Here is a 21,023-nt window from a genome sequence, read left to right on the forward strand (position 1 = left end):
TACTAACAGAAAAGTCGAAAATTATAGTTCCAAACTAAGAGTATAAGTAGAAAAATTACCATTGGGGAAAAACTCATGCCATTTGTATTTTACATGGCGAATGCTCATAATTGCGTTAGTTGGCTTCACCAAAAGTTTCACCTGGGAGAAGACACAAAGAGCGGTATTAAAGGTGAGAACGATTATGATAGTTCGACATCAGGTCACATCACATAACTGTTATGCAGTTTCAAACCTGTAGAAAGTAACTGAATGCAAATTTGCAACAGAAAAGCAACAGCCAGAAAATCGTATACCTGGAAATTTCAAGAAACAGATTAGCAAAAACAATTGTATAAGCAGAGCATTGATATAAATTTCATTATATGCGATCAATTCTTCAGTAGAATATGTTTGACTCCATAAACTCACTTTATGAGTGCAATTTGACTTTCATGCATCCCTCTTCCAACATAAATTCTTGGCTGAAAAGGAAAACATAGGACATGCATCAGTAAATGGGTATATCCAAACAACATGTAAGATATCCCCCTGAGCATAAGCCATAATCAAAAACTTATTTAATCATTGATATAGCCAATAAACACGCAAACTTTCCTCTCGACTTGCATATACATATAACTAACAAGCAATACAAGAATATTGATCCTCAGTGGCAGATAATCTCAACTATCAGATTCAGAGGTCTGTTAACGTTCCTAAGGGTTTTGCTGACTGGATAGACTGGGAATGGAATTATCATGCAGGACTAGAAGACAGGGAAAGTATATNTAATGCACAAATTATATATAAAAGGTGTCCTCACCAACCAAACGTTCAATTTTACAGACTTGCGGTCAAAAATACCAAAAATATTCGTTCAGATCATCATAGTTGGACCAATCAGAGTGAGCAGCCTTGCCGTTGGCATTCTTATTTGCTTCCTAGTTCATAAAAAGTTAGCTACCGTGTATACAGTGTCAGGATTCTTAAAATGACTTGTCATTCAAACATGTACCTTTTGAACTACACGGTAGATTGGTGTAATGACCTTCCGTAGAAATGCCTCATCATCTCCACCGTAAGAAGGCTTAATATTTTCTCCAGTAACGATGCTGACATTTCCAGCCAAGAGACCATGGAGTTCATAAGCCATCTGAGCATAACCAAGAGATATAGTTGTATTTTTACGCCAAAAACTAAAAGGAAAAAAATGGGGAAAAAGGTAAATGAAGAGAATCTGAATAAGTTACTGACATTGTGGAAAATATAGCACAAGCACTCTGGCATGAAGCGAATATTTGCAGCTTCACCCCAGATGAGAAGATACAAGCCCATATATAGTATCTTCCTCTGTTGTATATCTTGAGCAGCTTGAGGAAGCCTTTGCATAAAAAAACAGAGTGAATTTTGATTAGCGCATGAACATCAATCATTTGAAAACATTTCCCATCCAAGCCATTTAGAAAACAAAATTTTTCCAGTTACCTTAAACTGTGTTTACGTCCTAAAAATTTGCACCAGTTCTTATAGTTCTTAAAGAGCTTTGTCATTACGGCATCAACGGCTCTGTCATCGAGCTGAATATACAGATTAGTTAGTTGAAAGAAATGAAACGTGCTTAAACGATGAATAATATAGAGATATACTGAATTGATGAAATATTGAGATAATGCTTTGTTTTTCTATCTGCTTAGGATAATTCTGTTTAAGGGCCCTGGATAACAAACTTCTTGATAAATGAATAAACCTGGTCTATGTTGTTGTTCACAAGGTCGATGAACTTTTATCAGACTGTACCCAAAGCTCTTAATTACCCACTCTACTCACTCCTATAGTGTCGTTGGCTCTCAAAGAGTGGAACTATCAAGAGTACCTTGTTTAGAGGTTCTGGCTTAGGAGTCAACCTTATGTGATTATCAGCAAGTAAACAAACCAAATGTTCCCTCTGATTTCTGACATTGTCTCTCTGTGAAAATCAAAGAGATAAAGAAAGTAAGAAATATGTCTCAGTGTTTTATGCCTTTAACATCATATCTTCTTGTCACTCTTTTCAGATCACCGACTTGCCTGAAATCCGAACATAGCTCTTAACCAGTCAAGAAGATCCAGATTTCCGGTTTTCTTTCGGTGCTGCTCAAATCCAGATGGCCAGTTCAATCCGCGAGTGTTCCCCAAGGCAGCTACAGCGGCTTTGACCTAGTCATCAACCAGCGTTAGAGGTATAAGAAGGCAGATATAAAAATTTAGCGGCCATTAGATTTAAGAATGGGAAGAATAATTCAAATTGTATATACCTCCTCAAGCTGCATAACTGACTGTGAAGCCCCAGCAGAATCTAGTGGAAGAATGTTGTACGGTGCATAAATTTCATTTTTTTCTTGGACATCTCTAGCAGCTGCAATGATCTACTCAGAAACACATATGGAAACGTTTTAAACTCCCATCTTGGTTGGCTAATCATTAAGGAATCTTTTATAGCTGTCCTGATTGCTTTGAAGAAATTTAATTTGGACACAAACCTCAGGAGCTACTGCTTCAACTTTCTCGCTCTTGTTAACTGCCATGAGCACTTCAAAGAGCACTCCGGCTGTCTGGTATGCTTTACCAAGCTGAGCTCTGCAAGATGATGGTTCAGAAAATCCGTCAGCAAAAGAGCATTATATTATTTCTCTGCAAAGCCCCACACCTGACAAGTTTGGAAAACACAGGATTGTATCTTTACCTGTCTGCTTGATCTCCTTCATCAAGTGCCCTGACATAGTGCTCATAATATTGTTGATAGAAGCTCTCAACTTCCCGCCCATCAGTTTTCTTCACCCTAGAAGCAAGACTTGAAGCATTGTCCTGCGTCATAAAAAATTGTTACTATATCTACTCATGCTAGAAGAAAATGTCATTATCCGTATCATTTCAAATGGATATTCTCAAAATGTAAAACAAATGCTACTCTGGAGCCCCAGTTTAGGAGTAATTTGCAAAGTAAATCTTGTGAATAAAGAGACTTGTCTAGTAGCAGATTGTATCATAAGGTGAAGGTCTGAGATGATGACCTTTTAAACTGGAATTTGAAAACATCCTTTGTGAAAACTACTACACAGAACATCAAGAAAACTATAGATGGGATCATATTAACACTGGCTATCTATGTGTGAGGGTTTAGATTATTAAAAGCCTGATTTAAAGGCTCTTATGAATTGCTACTTACTGTGTGAGAAAAAAAAAAAAGGAATAGTAATAGATGATTACCCTTTCTAATCTTTGAAAGAGAAGTGTCTTGAACTGCCTCACACCTCTTCCACTAGAGCTTGCATCCAACCTATGAGCTTTCTCGAAAGCATAAAATCGACCTTCACACGAGCACATGGAAATTAAAGTGATCAGGGACATAAATTGAAGTAGTTCAGCTTTATCCTAGAAGCAAAACAAATAAGGAGACGCAAAAATCATACAGAGATAGGCAACACGGGGGCGCTCATGTTCAATCTCTGCAGCAACACGTAGAATAGGAGCAATGGTACCAAGGGAGGCCGGAACCACCTCATGATCAAAAACTTCAATCGAGACTGTTGTGGCAGCACTACGAGATGGCCGCCTCATAAGCCCCTGAGGGCCAGAGTCATGAGATGTACTACTCTGCGCCATCTCTCTCCCTGTTAAGAAACATTGAATCACAAATGAAACCGAGATTCTCAATAAACAACAAATAGATACGAAGGATTTAATTGAACCAAAAAAAAAACAGCTAATTTTGTCAAGAGATTAAGATGCAGCGTCGGGATTTTAGGTCGCACACACGGCCACGAGCTGTTGAGATTACTCGTTCTCTCACTCAAACACACAGCTCCGGAAATACATGAACAATCGAAAACGGAGCTGGAGCGACGAAATTAAAATCCAGAAGAAGACGAACACGGGAAGCGAGATATCAATAAATTCCGATAAAACAATTTCACGGAAACTCAAATCGGAAATCGTACGGAACAAACAAAAGGACCTTAAAATGAGTAACGACGACGACGAACACACGCACACAAAAAAAAAATCAAAATCAGGCGCTCATGCGAACATCGATTCAATGTTTCACATCTCATTTCCAAAAACAAAAATCTCACGGAAGCTGAATCGACTCAATGTTCATCATCGTGCGTCAAAAAAAAAAAACGAACGGAAGAACGAACTCACGTTTAGATGCGAAGAGCTTCTAGATCCCCTTCCCTGAAGATATAAATCGTGAGTGTAATCGAAGGATAAACATGGAGATTAACAAAAAAAAACGGAGAAATAGCAACGACGATTTCACCTGAAACANAGTTCAGCTTTATCCTAGAAGCAAAACAAATAAGGAGACGCAAAAATCATACAGAGATAGGCAACACGGGGGCGCTCATGTTCAATCTCTGCAGCAACACGTAGAATAGGAGCAATGGTACCAAGGGAGGCCGGAACCACCTCATGATCAAAAACTTCAATCGAGACTGTTGTGGCAGCACTACGAGATGGCCGCCTCATAAGCCCCTGAGGGCCAGAGTCATGAGATGTACTACTCTGCGCCATCTCTCTCCCTGTTAAGAAACATTGAATCACAAATGAAACCGAGATTCTCAATAAACAACAAATAGATACGAAGGATTTAATTGAACCAAAAAAAAAACAGCTAATTTTGTCAAGAGATTAAGATGCAGCGTCGGGATTTTAGGTCGCACACACGGCCACGAGCTGTTGAGATTACTCGTTCTCTCACTCAAACACACAGCTCCGGAAATACATGAACAATCGAAAACGGAGCTGGAGCGACGAAATTAAAATCCAGAAGAAGACGAACACGGGAAGCGAGATATCAATAAATTCCGATAAAACAATTTCACGGAAACTCAAATCGGAAATCGTACGGAACAAACAAAAGGACCTTAAAATGAGTAACGACGACGACGAACACACGCACACAAAAAAAAAATCAAAATCAGGCGCTCATGCGAACATCGATTCAATGTTTCACATCTCATTTCCAAAAACAAAAATCTCACGGAAGCTGAATCGACTCAATGTTCATCATCGTGCGTCAAAAAAAAAAAACGAACGGAAGAACGAACTCACGTTTAGATGCGAAGAGCTTCTAGATCCCCTTCCCTGAAGATATAAATCGTGAGTGTAATCGAAGGATAAACATGGAGATTAACAAAAAAAAACGGAGAAATAGCAACGACGATTTCACCTGAAACAGAGACGAGGTGGCTCAATTTCGCGTCGGGCATGAACACAACACAGAGAGAAATTATTAAAAAAAAAAAAAAAGTGACGAGAGGAAGAAGATGAAGATGAAGAACAAGAGAGAGGGGGGGGGAGAGAGAGATCAAAAATGAAAAAAAAAAAATGTTGTTTTACGGTTTAAGAGGGAAATGAGAGAATATTTTCAGTTAGGGAGAGATAACACGTGGCGTAATAAGATAGGCTAATAAAATAGCGATGGTGGAAGGGAAGGGAAGGTGTTCTTCTCATCTGTGTTGGTCTCTTCTTCTCTCTCACAATTGGACCTCCGCATCTTTCTCCAATTTTTTTCTGTTATTTCCAAGTTTTGAGGAGTATATACAAGTCATCATATATTTTTAATGTAACTATGGACAGATTAACGATTTCTTGGGTGTTTTTTTTTTATAGTAATCTAATAAATGTAGAAGACTATGTACTTTTTTTTTATAGTAATCTAAATAAATGTAGACTTTGTAGTTTATGATAAAAATTTTAATTTCTCAATGTGGTAAACCATACGAACGTAAATGAATTTGTGTGCTTTAATTAAGTGCTATCATCATGCATGCACGGTATAGAATATGTGAGTACTCGTCATTGCATGTCGTCGACTTAGATGATGTATGGACTAGCGTTACATATGGTATGTTGGGTTGGGTTGATTCGATATCGTCGTTGGCTCGTTGCACCATACCATACGAACTCGGTTCTAACTAAAATACGCGAAACCCAATTTAGAAGAATTATGTGATATCTAAAACTGATTCCTCGTTCATGTGTTTTTTTTTTCCTGTCAAAAACCTGTTTCCATATTCGAACATTATGTTTCTTTATTATTAAAAAAACAACATTATTTCTATATACATATATATTTTTCTTATGTTTCGTACTGGATATATTAGTAGATTCTACACTAAATGCATTTACATAAACAAACCATAATAACACTTTATGTTCGTACATGTGCATATATATATATATGTATATAGTGTTTAACAACGTGTTTGAAATTAAATGTGATTTCATACTTACTTTTTTCATATATATGAAAAAAACGTGAACTCTCCACCATTCCATCAAGTCACTAATTGAGGAGATGGCACGGTTTCTGAGTTTTTCTCCTTTTAAATTGTTTTTCTTTATCTAAAATTTTAAAACAAAATCATTAAGTTTCTACCGTTTCAATTTCATCGTCTATGTTAGGATTAATTAAGGATTTTATTGCACCAACGTAACTACTCGACTACTCCCACAAAGAACAAGTACGTAAAATAATGGTGTTAAGAGTTTCTTGGCTTACATTGGGACTGAGTAACCTATATTTCTCAACTCATATAAATTTTTTTCTGTGAACCACCATGCTTGGAGAACAATGTGTCTAAGTCTACCTAAGTGATTTGCACGGTGATTTTAGAGATGTGTGTACTATATCACAAATTCGTGTAAAATTTTGATCCCTACAAAACACTACTTAGTAAATCTATATTATGAAAGTTGGCCAACTCTCTCAATCTTTTTGCCACATCAGCAATGGAGAGAGTGCCACATATCCATCCTTCTTTATGTTGCTTGACTGATCCTCTTCTGTCTTTTTTTGCTTGATTTTCATAGTAACTCACACTTTGACCCTTTTCGTCTTTCCTTGCTTTAGTATCTGCTCTTTTATAATATCTCTCGCATCCTACTGTTTTTTTTGTAGTGAACGAAGATGTGGAAGATGAAGGTCAACTAGAGAGAAAGGAGAACTTGAAGATCAAGCGGACAAGCATATTCAGAGAGAACTCTTTTCAAGAAATCACCAACGAGACTTGGCTAACAAATTCTTATATGGCAGGAGTCGTGAATATATAGAGAAATATGTTTAATTAGTTCTTCTAATTATAGGTTGTAAGTGATTATATACATTCTCATTCGATAACAAACATGAAAAATGAAAATTCTCTCTTAAGTTTACATTGTTGTGTTGTTCCTTCTCTGCAAACTTTTTTTCTATGACTATATCTGCTCAACTATACTCAAGATTGCAAGTTCATTCTCACTACGGCGAACCTTAAGGATTTTGTCTTTGAGTGGCGTTGTTTCTAAATTTCTGTTTTATGTATCTAGGGCCGGTATGTATGTTGTTAAATGTAATCTTACTATAGAATAAGAAGAAACTGGTCATTTTGTGTTTGATTCTTAAGAGGTAGAATAAATTATGAGACTTGGAAATTTGCCAAATTTACTATAGTTTTTTTTTTACTGCTACCGTGCGAGAGAATAAGAAAATTCAATCATGTGTGATGCCTACTCCAAATTTTCAGTCATATGATATGATATTGATCACCATGGTTTGTGCTTTCATTTTTTACTACTCAATGCACGATATGATATTAACAGTGAAAATCTAACTGTTCTTATCGCCAAAAGATAACCCGCGCAGTGCGGGTACTCATCTAATATACATAATTTATGTCTAGTTCTCTCAAAACACATCTTACAAAATGTTTAATTAGTACTTTAAGAACACAAACATTATCGATTTTAGCTTTAAGAGACCTGAAAAAAAAAACATTGGAAAATATGAAAATCTTTAGATAGAAAAAATCATTAAAGTTTTTAATCCACTACTATGAACATGAATCATTCTAACTTTTTCGTATCATCTTTTGGATATGTCATACATTTTATCTCTTATTTTTTTAAAATATATATTTGGCACACTTCTAAGCACATTATTGTATTTGGAAGAGATAAGCCTGCTTAGACAGTTTTTATCATCCAATTTTTTTTTCAGTACGTATTATGGAAGTGAATTGGTAGGTGTCAATATCTATAAACTTCAGATAAAGAAGATCGATACACATGAAAACCAATATTGAAGCTTGGTATATATATGGTCGTACTCGTACATGTGTATAATGGACATTTGTTATGCCCGTAGAGTGAATAAAACTTGTCCGTCTACTTGGAGTATATGTGTTAGGTGGTTCAGTCCATATGCAGGTATACTACGTAGATATACTGTTTTTTCAATGAACCTCTTATCCCAAACTATACACGCCAGATTTTGTTATTATACAAAGATGATATTCAACCATTTTGTTCTCAAGATCAACATGAGTCATGTCGTTGGCTTTACAGTGTGAATATATCTTTGTTATAAAAATGGCCATGCGTTTGATTTTGTCTCTAATTTGCATAAAGTTTGTAAGAGTTCATTTGGGCCTAAAGATTTGATTTTTTTTTTTTAATCTTTAATATTCTTGTGCTCCTGTAAACTTGGGCAGATATGGCTAGTGGATATTTGAAGTGGACTGCGTCAAAGAGTCAAAATAGAGAGCCTACATTTTTGGGTGGATAGAATTAAGCCAAAAATGTCAACGGTATGGTACAAGGTGAAAGACCATTATTATTGCCAAAAAATTGTGTTCATTCAACTTTGTTTTAGTGTCAAATTGCCAAGTTAGAGAGAGAGAGAGACACACATACACGCGCAAAACAGTGAATCTCTCTTTTGCCATTTCGTCCACTAACAAAATAACAAGTGGTATGTATTCATTGTGGTCAAACCTTAGTACGAATCAAAATTCAGAACCCACTTATATCATTAATTTTTTTTTTGGTTGGTAAAATTTGCATACAGTATACATGGACACAGGTTTCTGATATGAACCATGTATAGTACCAAACTATAAGGTCTTTTTTTTTTTTTTCTTTTTCTTTTCTCAGCTTATTATTATGCTTCAACCATATGTTACCAAACTACAATATAAGAGTTTTTCTTTTGTTTTTAGTTTAATTAAATTAATATTATAAATTGTATCGATTATTCTCAAATTTATATGTTGACTGAGTCGAAAAAATAATTTTTGATATTGAATATATAACTAGTGATCACTTTTATTTCGTTTTTACAGAAAAAAGGTTTTTTTTTTGTGGAAATAATTTTAAATAAAATAAACATGTTTAAAAGTAGTAATGTGAAAAAAAAAAAAAAAATAGTTGTCGATTTTGAAATTCCCACTGAGAATACATATTTTTGTTTCAATAATGGAATTTCCTCTAACTTAAAAAACTTTCTAATTTAATATAAAAATAAATAAACGAAACTGGTCTGAATCCATAGTTTGGTCTCTGGGTCAATGCCCTTCTCTCTCCCTCGTTTTATTTCAGTTTCTTCAATTTCTTCCATATTGTTTTCATCAAACATCTTCACAGTCCCATTTTACTCTGACGTGATTCCCCCCGCCCTGAGCAAATTTCATCTTCTTCCTCTTCTAATTTGTGTTTTCTTATTACTGTGATTTGGGTTCAATCAGATCTCGTCCTTGGTTGCTTCTGATCCGACGCTGAACCTCTCTACTTCACGAGCTTCTGAGCAGCGTGGAGGTAAAATTTCGTTATTTTCTTCTACTGAATCTTTTGGGTATTTCCAAAGTTTTGATTTGTTTGTGCTTGTGTATAGCTTACTACTCTGAACTTGCTGGGTTTATTCGAAGTTTCTAAACTCTGACCTGCTCCAGATTCTATATGTCCGTGTGTGTATCTTTTGATTGTAGCGGCTTCTTCCATTTGCATCTTCCCTTCGTTTTACCGTTATATTTTCACAAAATTAGAAACTGGTTTAAATAGAGTAGTCTTTGTTGATTATTTGCCTTGGTTTGACCCTCTTTTGATCTGCAAGTTTGGAACTGACTGTCTTCTTCATTCTAGGGTTTTATTCGAATCTCTTTGTTTCCTTGGGACAGCCCGTTGATCTGGAGTTGTTATCTTACTTCTAGTTTCAACCCACTGGAGATTTAAGCAGTAAGTTTCATGAAAATGGTTTCTTCTTAATCAGTCATCCAAGTCCATTTAGAGTCCCAAGTCCCAACACTGCTTGGCTATCATTTGGTTACGTTTTCGAATATTTTAGATCAAGTTGCCACTTTCTAGCTGCTTGCCTTTGGAACTGGAACTGAATTGGTTTATGAGGCTAAAATAGGCATATGAGTTTCTTTCCCAGTAAAGTTGTGTAGAGGGTTTTGATATTGGTTAATGAAAAAATGTTACTCTTTGTATTGTTAAGAATGATAGATCTATCTTATTGTTGTTTGTTGAAGTAATATAACGACCAACATTTTTCGATTGATGTGATGATGACTATCACTGAAGTCCAACTGATTCTATATTTCCTATTTCTCGTCTTCTATTGCAAGCTTTCTAAGATGATATTTTCAGTTGGCTTTATTTCATATTAGTTCACATGGTCTTATGCTTGGTAGATATTATATTTTCTCTGGTAGGTCCTAGCTCGCAATGAAATCACACGATGCAGTTGATTTAGAAGATGGGAAGACGGGAAAATCCGGAGATAAGCCAATGCAAAGAAAGATACATAATCGGGCTTTGCTATCGGGTTTAGCTTATTGCATTTCATCATGCAGCATGATTCTTGTGAACAAGTTTGTACTTTCCAGCTACAACTTCAATGCTGGGATATTTTTAATGTTATACCAGGTAGGACGCGTTTGGTTTCCCCTCCGTAGTGATATTTCTTACGAAAATCTGTCAGCAATTTGTTTTTTGGTCTGATTTTTCATAAACTTTCCTCTTTGTGATGGTGCAGAACTTAGTCTCAGTGATCATTGTGGTGTTTTTGAGCTTAATGGGTCTAATAACAACAGAACCGCTGACCTTGAGATTAATGAAGGTCTGGTTTCCAGTGAACGTGATATTTGTTGGCATGCTTATCACAAGCATGTTTAGGTAAGAATATGTTCTACATCTTTATTTCTGTTGGTTTATAGATTTCATATTCATGTGTGAAATATGGGAAAGACTTCTAGATATATATTAACTGCCTACTATTTTTTTTGCGATAAAATATTGATGCTCTCTTTCTGGTTTCTTAATTCTCAAGCCCATTGAAAGATTACTAAATTAGTAAAGTTGGTTGGAGAGCCACAACTTTTTGGAGTACTAGAGGTAGTTATACAAATCTGTACCTCATTTTTTTGAGCTCTATAGTTAACCTTTACAGTAGATCGAGGATTGCATAACCTGTAGATTCTGAGCTGGAACAGATAGCTTTTCCATTCTAAACTGCGATATTCTGGGTTTACTCCACAGTAGGGATGAGATATATTAGTTTCTTATATGAGTATGCAGACGACGTTTGAAGCGCAGATTGAACTTGATTGTCAACTTCAGTTACATTTTTCTTTGACAGTTTGAAATACATCAATGTAGCAATGGTCACTGTCCTGAAGAATGTCACCAATGTGATAACTGCAGTTGGGGAGATGTATCTATTCAACAAGCAACATGACAACAGAGTGTGGGCTGCTCTCTTCTTAATGGTATGTTTGTCCAAAGCATTTCAAACTGATTTTGTATATTGACCTGAGAGAACTATTCCCAAGGACCCTATTTCAAGATGCATATAGAAACCATTTAAATTAGAGTTTTCTGAAAGATATACTTGTCAAACAACGATTGCTGATTTAGATTTGTTTTAAACAAAATATTCCTTTGCTCTTGTTTTCTCAAAGCACTTTCTGATCATCGACCTTAATCAAGAAAATCTTAAGCATATCTTCTTGTGGATAAGTGACCCACCCTATTTGTGTGCTTACACAGTTATACTGCTCCTAGAGGCCTTCAGTGATGTGGCATAGCCTAACCTTTCAAACTGTTGGAGATATATGTGTTTTTACTGCTTCCACAATTAGTCTGCCAGGGAAATGTAATCATGTTTTCTTTGTCATGGCAACTCATTGTTATGATGTATATTCTATTTCTTATAGAATAATTAGAAGCTAAAGTTTAATTAGCCTGCGCTTCTTTCGGCCCTCATTTGCAGATAATTTCCGCAGTTTCTGGAGGGATAACGGACCTATCATTCAATGCTGTTGGCTATGCTTGGCAGATTGCCAATTGCTTCTTAACTGCATCGTACTCTGTGAGTAAACATTTGATCATTTGTGCTTTCTTTTCTCAAAATGTTGGAGTCTTTTGAATCAATAGAAACAAATTTGAAAAGGAGCTCACTTAAAAACCATACTTTCATGTTAAGCATTACATGTTGTTTGAGTTAAGACTAAGCCAATCAACTAAATGGTTCTTCTTCACTATAACCATTACGTTGTTAGCTAGGCTACTACTCTTGAAAATTCTGCCACCACTTTTGACTTGCTTATATATTCTTGTTTTGCAGCTAACTTTGAGAAAGACCATGGATACGGCCAAGCATGTTACTCAATCTGGAAACTTGAACGAGTTCTCCATGGTCTTGCTTAATAACACACTTTCATTACCACTTGGGCTTCTGCTTTCTTTTTCCTTCAACGAGATGGATTATCTGTATCAAACGTGAGTTCCTGTACTTTTTTGCTGTCCATGGAAAATGGTTTTTGTCATCTGAAAACAAAATGGTTGTTGTGTTATAATTGTGCAGGCCACTTCTGCGATTGCCAGGTTTCTGGATGGTCATGACACTTAGTGGACTTTTAGGGCTTGCCATTAGCTTCACTTCAATGTGGTTTCTTCATCAAACGGGAGCAACAACTTACAGGTACCAAATTAGAGAAACATGCAATTTCAAAACTATAGTTTGGAGAGTGTTGCTCTGCCCAGTCTTTTCCATATATCCCTTTTCTATACTTGCTTCTTTGGTGGTTTATTCCTTCTGAATATATACATCTTTCGTTTTATTCAAAATTCAGCCTGGTGGGATCGCTAAACAAGATACCTTTATCCATCGCGGGGATCGTTCTTTTCAATGTACCAACCAGTTTACAGAACTCAGCAAGCATACTCTTTGGTAAGCGATATCTTGATCAGTTCCGTTGTCCAACATTTTGGATTAACACATATCAGTTGTTTTGTGCATTAACCTGAGGCGCCTGAAATGCAGGTCTTGTGGCTGGGGTTGTATTTGCCAGAGCCAAAATGAGGGAGAAGTCCTAATACCCTTAACAGTTCCAACACATTTTCCTACATCAATCAGTATAGGACATGGCAAAAAAGATGACTAAAGCAGAGCAATGAGTTTACAACCTCAGAATTTCTATTCACATTATGTGTGTTTCTGTAACTACTAAACCATCCGCCACTCTGTTTGTAGAAGAAGACAGTAAAATATTAATGAATGTATCGATTCTTAGTGGTAAAATTAATATCGAGATACTCATGTCGAAACGAAATTAGACTGTCAAGTTCGTATCCCTCAAAACATTTCTTGTCCTACCTATTTACAGAGCATTTATGTAATTCAGAAATGTTTCTTGAGTTCGTTGCAACATACTTGGTGGAGCTCCACCAAATCTGGGGAATTGGTTTGAGAAGAAGGCCCAAGCTTGCAGTGCAAGGCAGACGACTCGATGGTTTTCAGAATCGCAAGAGGTGGGTATTTTGCGTCACTGGCTGGTGATAGGTGATGAATTCTGATCTCATCCTTGGGGAACCTAAATTCTTGGCCGTGGTAGTCAACTTCGAGTTCACCCAGCTTTGAGTATCCATGGTAAACCTTGAGGGGATCCTGACGATGACTCGTCATCTTCAACGACGTAAAGAAAGATAGAGCTTCTTCTTTTAGTACGCACAACAACTTTTCTTGAACTGCACGGATGGAGCGAGAGAACAGAGAGAATTATTATGATTTCTTTTGTTAATATTTTGTATGCGTTTTTTTTACTATTCACTTCCAATTTTGTATATAAACATTAATAATCACTTAAGTTGTGTATGTATTTTAAACATCAGTAACCATTATTCTAATTACACACATCAAAATTATATGAGTACGAAGAAAAGGATAACACAAAACCTTTTTTTCCCTTCTCCTCCTTATCATCGTTATTAGTTAATAAATTTGTATCATCAAAAAAACATCGAGATCGTGAAAAAAACAAAAAACAAAATTCCCTTAAGTTTTTCCACACTATCACCACCTTATCACGATCTCTAGATCGTAGAAACAGTTTGCATCTTGTACAAATTCAAGTCACCAAACTGGAGACTCATTTCTCTCTACTTTTCCAAAATTTTGAATCTTTAAATTCTCGCCATAGAGCAACGTTGGCATTATGTCACACATCGCTGATATACGAATGCAAGTACAGCCACTGGAGATGGGAGATTGTTAAGGCGGCTAATCTTTTCTTATGAGGAATGTGCCGATGCAACACAGGGAGATCCTCATCCCCAAATGATTTTCTCGAGATGCCCCGTATCAAATCAAACTTCCATCCCATGTGTAATTTTTTCAGTCTTCTCTCCTTTCTATCTCATCTATAAAACCTTATTTTTTATGTCACATTATTCTCATAAAGTTCATTATCATCTTACGATTTTAGGTGGGCCACATTAGAGATGACATAGAGTTAAAGATGTTTAATCAAAAGCCAAGGAAATGCAAGGCAATCACTAATTCTTCTATCTCTTCCCTATTGTGAAATATTTTAAACAAATTTTCAATTTCTATACATTTGAAACACTTTAATTAATACTCTGCTTGGTTTAGGAAGAATAACACGCAATTCCATGACTAATACCAACCAGCATCACATAATTTTTTTTTTTATGTTCCCATTATTGTATTAATATATTAAATCAGGACACCTCAATTGTTCTACCGTGTCAGAATAGAAATCACCATCATATAAACAATCTTTAGCGAGATTGTCTACAACACTATTACAAGAACGATATTCACAAAAGTAAAGAAAATAGACGTAAACTTTATAGCCCATAAGCGAATGTCTTGCACCATACTCTCGATCTCGCACCTGTTATAAATTCCATTGATCACTTTAATTAATACCTCACATTCCCCTTCAAATATTACTGATGTATAACTACAAATACAAACTTGTTGAATAGTTGCTAGGAGAGCTTTAGTTTCTGCTGCCAAAGTAGAAGATGCAGTAGATAAGCTTGATGAACCCCAAACCTTACTAAGGCTTTGATGATCTCTGATAATCCAGCCTCCTCTTGTTTCTAATGTTTGTTGATTAAAACTCGCATCAAAATTACATTTTGTGTAAGGATAAATTAGAGTAGTCCATCGAAGTTATTCAGATGGTGTAATTCGTTGTATAGTTGTATCCGTCGAAAATAAAATTGTATTGTTTACCCATTCGTTCACCTCATTGATTGCTTTTAAAGTTATTTTGGATGGACTGTCCCAAAACTTGTTAAAAAGGCAGTTGTTCCTTGTTTTCCAAATCCTCCACATGATCCAAAAAGATAATAAGCTTTGTGTTGTAGGAGAATTGGATAATTCATAATAACTCAACATATTGCCTATGAGATCCATAATTATTTGTAAGTCTTTGCTAATAATTGAATGTTATTGTTGGCTTCGAATATGCAAAATGCATATATATAAACTAACATTATAATCCTGTCAAAAATTATTTTATTTTGCATTGTTTTTTGTGTAAAATGTATAATATATCTTTATGTCTCTTATTTTTTTTATTTATAAATATACACTGTATCTTATTATATCAATCTATATGATTTTTAAAATTTACTTTTAACATAAAGAGCTATGTTTGCATTCTCAATTTTTCTCATGTTTTCGTTGTGTCCATTGGCTACTATCGCTTTTGACTTTTCTATGTATTCTAACATGGGTTTTCTTCTCTCCATCGTGTAATTTAGTTACCATATTTGGTTGCGAATTCGTATTTATATTTATGACTATATATTTTGTCAAAGTTAGTTACATTTAGTTCAGTTAGAGTATTTTGTGCCGCATGATGGACGTTTCCGTTCATACCTTTCCATTGGTGGTCCGTCTTGGTTACAGTCTCGGATTGAGGATGAAAGAAGGATTTTATAGATTCTACATTTTTTATATGTTTGGTTTTCTTTATGGTTTGAAGTTTTTGTTTATTATAGAGCATTATGCTCTGTTTTTGTAATGTTTTGGATTCTATCTAATTTCAATAAAATTTCTATGATGACAAAAAAAAGGATATTATGACTAAATGGTAACGTATTTATGGTTAATTAAATATGTCACAGTTTTGTATGTAAATCGTTACAACATTTTGACCGGCCAAACTGTCACAATTTTTTTTGTCACAATATTCCCTTTTTAATAGGCTGAGGATAATGAATAGAAAAAGCAGCTAACTAGAAATGAAACTGAACATGAAGACTCACTGATTAGGTGAAGACAAAGTAGACAACCAAAAGACATAAGTAATTAAGGTTTGAGGAATTCAATAGAAGACGAAATACCAGTAAAGATAGAATATAACATGAGACACAATGAGTTGAGTAGCTTCCTTATGTTAATGCTTACTATAATAGAAAAAATAAGCTTACTATATTATCAAAAGTTTCAACCAAGTTAAGTTATTTATTATGTTAATGTACATATACATAGGATATTTTTTAAAGGTAAACAGTTATGCAAAAATTGGTTTGTATTTTTCAATACTACGACTTCATAAATTTCACCAGTATAGGTAGTTGGAATATTTGTGTGCTCCACAATTTCTATATTATTATAGATTTTATTTTTTTTGTGAAAATGTAAAATATGATTTATTGGAATTTTTTTATTTAATTCTAAAAATATACATAGCTAATTTCTTTTTGATATCTGTTATACTTTTTGACTGGAATTGATTTAAATGAGAAGCCAAAATCTCAAACCATGTTAAATCAGATTTTACGTTTGTCCTTTTTTTTTTTGTTGACATCAGATTTCACATTAGTTCTTATATCGATCCATATTTAACTATTTACTTACATAAAAACCCGTTTAAAAACCAGAATCTAATAAGCAAAAGTAAAAATAAACAAAACTATACCATGCAAACCACGAGGTAGTGGGCTAGTGGTTCTATCTTGGTTGTAAGAGTTGCCATGTGGTCCAGGCCAGAGATCGATTCTCTCCAAGTACAGAATTGCTAGCTTTATCCCTTTGGCCACATGGGTATGAACTCATTGATTATGGCCCATTTGAAAGCTTGGGGGGATCCTACCTATAGGATACCCTCTCCATAAGTCTCGGACCCCTCCATAGGTCTGAGGATTTATCCTGAGTTATCAAAAAAAAAAAAAAAAAACTATACCATGCACGTAGAACAGAAACCATGAGAGATCTAAGTGTAAAGACGTGGAAAGTGTAAAATGTTTATGTCAATAAGTCGAGATATAGAGATATCAGATATGTTTTGAAGAGGGTTTTGTAAATTTACAAGAAAAAATGATGCTTCGTAAATTTTATGAACCGGGTTTTGACATTGACCCGGTCACCGGTTTTGTTCGTTTTGACCGGGCATGTAGGGATAGAGATAGGGAGGGTTTCGAAGTTGTTCCGGAGTTTTTGTTAGGTTAGGAGAAGAGGTCTCTGTCGTGTGGGAGAGAGAGAGAATATAGTATTTTGTTGATCTGATTTCGAATATTGTCGAAAAAACGTGGCTTAGAAATGGAATGGGTGCCCCACGATGTGGTAGAGATCATCTTGGAGACACTTGAGGTGAAATCTCTGGTGAGATTCAAGGCTGTGTCGAAGCAATGGAAATCAACGATCGAATCGCCATTGTTCCGAGCAAAACACTTGAAGCAGCATCAACAATTACGAGATCCAAATGTTCTCATGGTTTACCTGCCGGACAGAGAGAGTCTTAGAACATTGGTATTGGGTTCATCCTCATCGGTTAAGTTCCCTATTCATTGGGACATGGACAAGGACAAGGACAACGAGTACAAGCACTACTTCGTGAGCTATCATAGTTGTGACGGTCTCGTTTGTCTCTACCATCCCCTCAAATCTGGTATTGTGCTCAACCCCGCCACTAGATGGTATCGACATCTTCCTCTCTGCCAATTCCAACGACGCATGATCGATTTAGGAGACCGTTACTTCAAGCTTAATAACCAATCCTATAATCTTGGATTCGGTAAAGACATATTCACTGGCAAATACAAGGCCGTTTGGCTATACAACAACAACAACAACAACGACTCTTCTTCAACAACATGCGAAGTTTTTGACTTTAGCACCAACGCTTGGAGGTATGTCACTCCCTCATCTCCTTATGGGATTGTTGGTGTCGCCCATCCTGTGTTTGCAAATGGCTCTCTTCATTGGTTCACAGACTGCTGGCAAGAAACCAAAGTTGTATCTTTCGATCTTCACACCGAAACTTTTCAAATCATCTCTAAAGCTCCCTTGGCCTATGTGCATTTTGATCATTACGAGTAGTCTTGTGCCACCTCGACAACCGCTTGTGCGTATCCGAGAAGATTTATTGGTCCAACCAAGTGATATGGTCGTTCGATTCAGTCAACAAAACATGGGACAAAATTTGTTCCATAGATCTCTGCCTAACTCGGGCACTGTATGGTTGCCCAACACAAGGCACATTCCATCCACTAGCACTTTTGGCTGGGAGTGAGAATAATAATAATAATAATAAGAAGAAGAAGAATTTGTTGTTTCATGATCCTATTCGAAGTAGAACATTGTGGACACATGATCTCGAAACCGAATCAGATCATGTTGCTTTCAACGACGAATATTACATTGGATATCGTGTTTGCTATTTTCAGAGTTTAATCTCTATTTAATGAAGGGTTGTGATGTCACTATATTTTACCATATTTTAGGCCTTGTTTAGTTCATTTTTTGCATCATATAGAAGTGATTCCTTAGTTTTATCACCATTTCTGTCCAAATATGCACTTAGGATATTTAGAAGCATGCATTGCATACATTTATGTATTTGGAGTATTATTAGGTATTATGGAGCTCTAAAAGAGTAAGGAAGGACTTGCTGTTATTTCTGGAGCTAAACAAGAGGATAGGGAATATCAGGAAGGTTCGGAAGTCCACTCGACCACAGCACTCGAGCATGCACACGGTTGAGTACTCGGTCGGATGAATATATCGAGCTCCTCAAAGATCGATCCGAATGAAGATCTTCCGTTGCGATTCAGCTTCTGCATACTGCATGAGAGTTTTAGAAAATTGAGTTATGTTTCTAGTGCCGGTGGTTTCAAGTCAATCGGAGGTGTTTCGCCAGAGTTATACGGATTTTACTGAACAGATATCATGCCAGATCGAAGACTGAAGCTACTTGACGGACCAACCACTCGACCATGCACTCGACCGAGCACATGGTCGAGCTGACCGCCGCCTCTCTGTTTTGTCCTCTAGCTAACTAGGGCTTCTCTCTCTTTATTATATATATGTGTACTGGCACTTGTGGCCGAAGAGGGAGAGACCCTGGAGACCATGAAGACACCTCATAACCTAGTTTTTGCCATTTTTAGCTTCTTTTACTTTATTGCATCATCTCTTATCTTTTCTCTAGATTTTCACACATTTGTAACCTTGATAACTTTGAATCTGTTGAATATTTGCTTTCACTTCTTTGTTCAATATTGTTCATCTTTATCTCATCTTTCTAGTCATGATAGTTTCATTAATTTCTGGGTTTGTGTTCTTCATGATGATTTTTAGATCTTATTAGTGGCTTAGGATCTTAGGGATGGATTAGGCTGGGTAAAGGTTATGGTTGTTTAGATTGGTCAAGCTTGATTGTTATATATCTCTTCTAGATTAGATATGCTCTATGCTATTCTTATACTGAGAGGGTAAGGATAGATCTTAAGCTTCTTAGCATCACACCAATGTCTAAGTTGTTAGATAAGGCTAATGCTAGAGATTATCATGAAGCATGCTAAGAGATTAGATGTTTAAAGTGATTTTTGACATTGATGATCTGGGTTTTAATGCCTGCTTTGATATGTAATAGCTAGTGAGAACTAGGTCTAAGAAGTATCTTGGCTTGATTGTTATTGTCATGAGAATGGATTAACATGTATTAGAAGATCATTGTCTAGAGATAGCTCATTGTTGATTGAGGTTTGTTGACCAATTTAGATAGCCATAGCTTGAGTCCATCCCATGAATCCATCCTTAGGATTTTCTTTGTTTATTGATTTCCCTGTTTAAGTATTGTTAATTGCTTGTTGTTTGCTCTGTTTTCATTATTTGCTCTGTTTCTGTTCATTCGCTTGTCAACTCGACCTCCCACTCGACCATGCACTCGACCGAGTGCTAGGTCGAGCTCCATTTTACTTTCTTGCTTATGCATTGTTCTGTTCATGTTTTCTTCTGCTTATTAGTTAATTCTGCTTAGTCTTGTTTATTGCACTTGTTCTACAGTTTAATTCAGCATTAGTATTGTCTTAAGTTGCCTTAGTTCATTGCATTTCATTATTGTCATTAGGTTGTTAGAAACAAATCAACTTGATATTTGGCTTAACTTGAATGCATTGATCACATCTTGACTGCTTACATATCACACTCTTTATGGATTGACATCCTTTATGCTACAACATCATAAGGGAATTGAAACACCTTGCATTACATTCTGATCATTCATACTTATGTTTGTTTGTTTGATTGCATCATTCATTCATTCATAAGTAGATACTTGAAAAATTCCTTGTTTCAATTGGCGCCGTTGCCATTAGGGTGTTTATATGTTCCAGTCGAGATTTCATTGTTTCAAGATTAAGCTATGTTACTTTTGATTCTATTACTCACCTCTCTCTTGTTCTGGTGTTGTGTTTTCATTCTCAGGTACCACTCGACTAGGCACTCGGCCGAGTACCTCAATGCAAACGGTCGAGTGCTTGTTCGAGCACCTGGTCGAGCACCTGTTCAGAGTCTCAAAAAAACAGAAGAAGAGGTGGAAATGGAACTTCCACAAAATCTGCATGAACCTCCAAGGAGAAGGAAGATTGGTGATAGTGATGCTCCCACTACTCATACTCAGAGATATGGGATAGTG

The 21,023-nt window shown here is 35.9% G+C and overlaps 2 protein-coding genes, 1 long non-coding RNA gene and 1 pseudogene across 6 annotated transcripts in view; 2 read left to right on the top strand and 2 right to left on the bottom strand.

The window, feature by feature from the left end:
- Window positions 1-4,202, bottom strand: part of LOC104709364 (callose synthase 5) — a 16,370-nt gene extending 12,168 nt beyond the window's left edge. The window contains exons 1-14 of the mRNA XM_010425993.1: window positions 4,165-4,202; window positions 3,432-3,632; window positions 3,229-3,329; window positions 2,705-2,826; window positions 2,502-2,598; window positions 2,277-2,387; window positions 2,050-2,178; window positions 1,856-1,948; window positions 1,468-1,559; window positions 1,237-1,363; window positions 998-1,135; window positions 847-923; window positions 236-296; window positions 60-141 (exon numbers count right to left, since the gene is read on the bottom strand). Coding sequence (XP_010424295.1) covers window positions 60-141; window positions 236-296; window positions 847-923; window positions 998-1,135; window positions 1,237-1,363; window positions 1,468-1,559; window positions 1,856-1,948; window positions 2,050-2,178; window positions 2,277-2,387; window positions 2,502-2,598; window positions 2,705-2,826; window positions 3,229-3,329; window positions 3,432-3,624 — 1,423 coding nt within the window. The 5' untranslated portion in view covers window positions 3,625-3,632; window positions 4,165-4,202. The remainder of the gene's footprint in view (window positions 1-59; window positions 142-235; window positions 297-846; window positions 924-997; window positions 1,136-1,236; window positions 1,364-1,467; window positions 1,560-1,855; window positions 1,949-2,049; window positions 2,179-2,276; window positions 2,388-2,501; window positions 2,599-2,704; window positions 2,827-3,228; window positions 3,330-3,431; window positions 3,633-4,164) is intronic.
- On the bottom strand, window positions 60-467 carry LOC104793659. The gene is made up of 3 exons (XR_769390.1): window positions 412-467; window positions 236-296; window positions 60-141 (listed from the first exon to the last, which is right to left on the bottom strand). It is a non-coding gene; the product is annotated as an uncharacterized LOC104793659 (long non-coding RNA).
- On the top strand, window positions 9,334-13,448 carry LOC104793674 (GDP-mannose transporter GONST1-like). 4 transcript variants are annotated; one of them, XM_010520089.2, is made up of 10 exons: window positions 9,334-9,600; window positions 9,925-10,017; window positions 10,476-10,710; window positions 10,820-10,959; window positions 11,423-11,552; window positions 12,056-12,154; window positions 12,410-12,564; window positions 12,650-12,766; window positions 12,918-13,015; window positions 13,109-13,448. In XM_010520089.2, the coding sequence occupies exons 3-10, from the start codon at window positions 10,510-10,512 to the stop codon at window positions 13,159-13,161; spliced, it is 993 nt and encodes a 330-aa protein (XP_010518391.1). In that variant the 5' UTR covers window positions 9,334-9,600; window positions 9,925-10,017; window positions 10,476-10,509; the 3' UTR covers window positions 13,162-13,448. The 4 variants fall into 4 exon arrangements, with proteins under 4 accessions (XP_010518391.1, XP_010518397.1, XP_010518384.1 ...); XM_010520082.2 differs by having other exon boundaries at window positions 9,335-9,600; window positions 10,497-10,710; XM_010520095.2 differs by lacking the exon at window positions 9,925-10,017 and having other exon boundaries at window positions 10,497-10,710.
- LOC104709374 lies at window positions 17,645-18,789 on the top strand (annotated as a pseudogene).

This window comes from Camelina sativa, chromosome 1 (genome assembly GCF_000633955.1).
Source record: "Camelina sativa cultivar DH55 chromosome 1, Cs, whole genome shotgun sequence".
Classification (NCBI taxonomy): domain Eukaryota; kingdom Viridiplantae; phylum Streptophyta; class Magnoliopsida; order Brassicales; family Brassicaceae; genus Camelina; species Camelina sativa.

Bases quoted from the DNA above. Each gene is read 5' to 3' on its own strand.
- LOC104793674 (XM_010520089.2), top strand. From the start codon at position 10,510: ATGAAATCACACGATGCAGTTGATTTAGAAGATGGGAAGACGGGAAAA. The intron at 12,155-12,409 runs GTGAGTAAACAT...CTTGTTTTGCAG, and splicing joins TCTTAACTGCATCGTACTCT to CTAACTTTGAGAAAGACCAT. The intron at 12,565-12,649 runs GTGAGTTCCTGT...ATAATTGTGCAG, and splicing joins ATGGATTATCTGTATCAAAC to GCCACTTCTGCGATTGCCAG.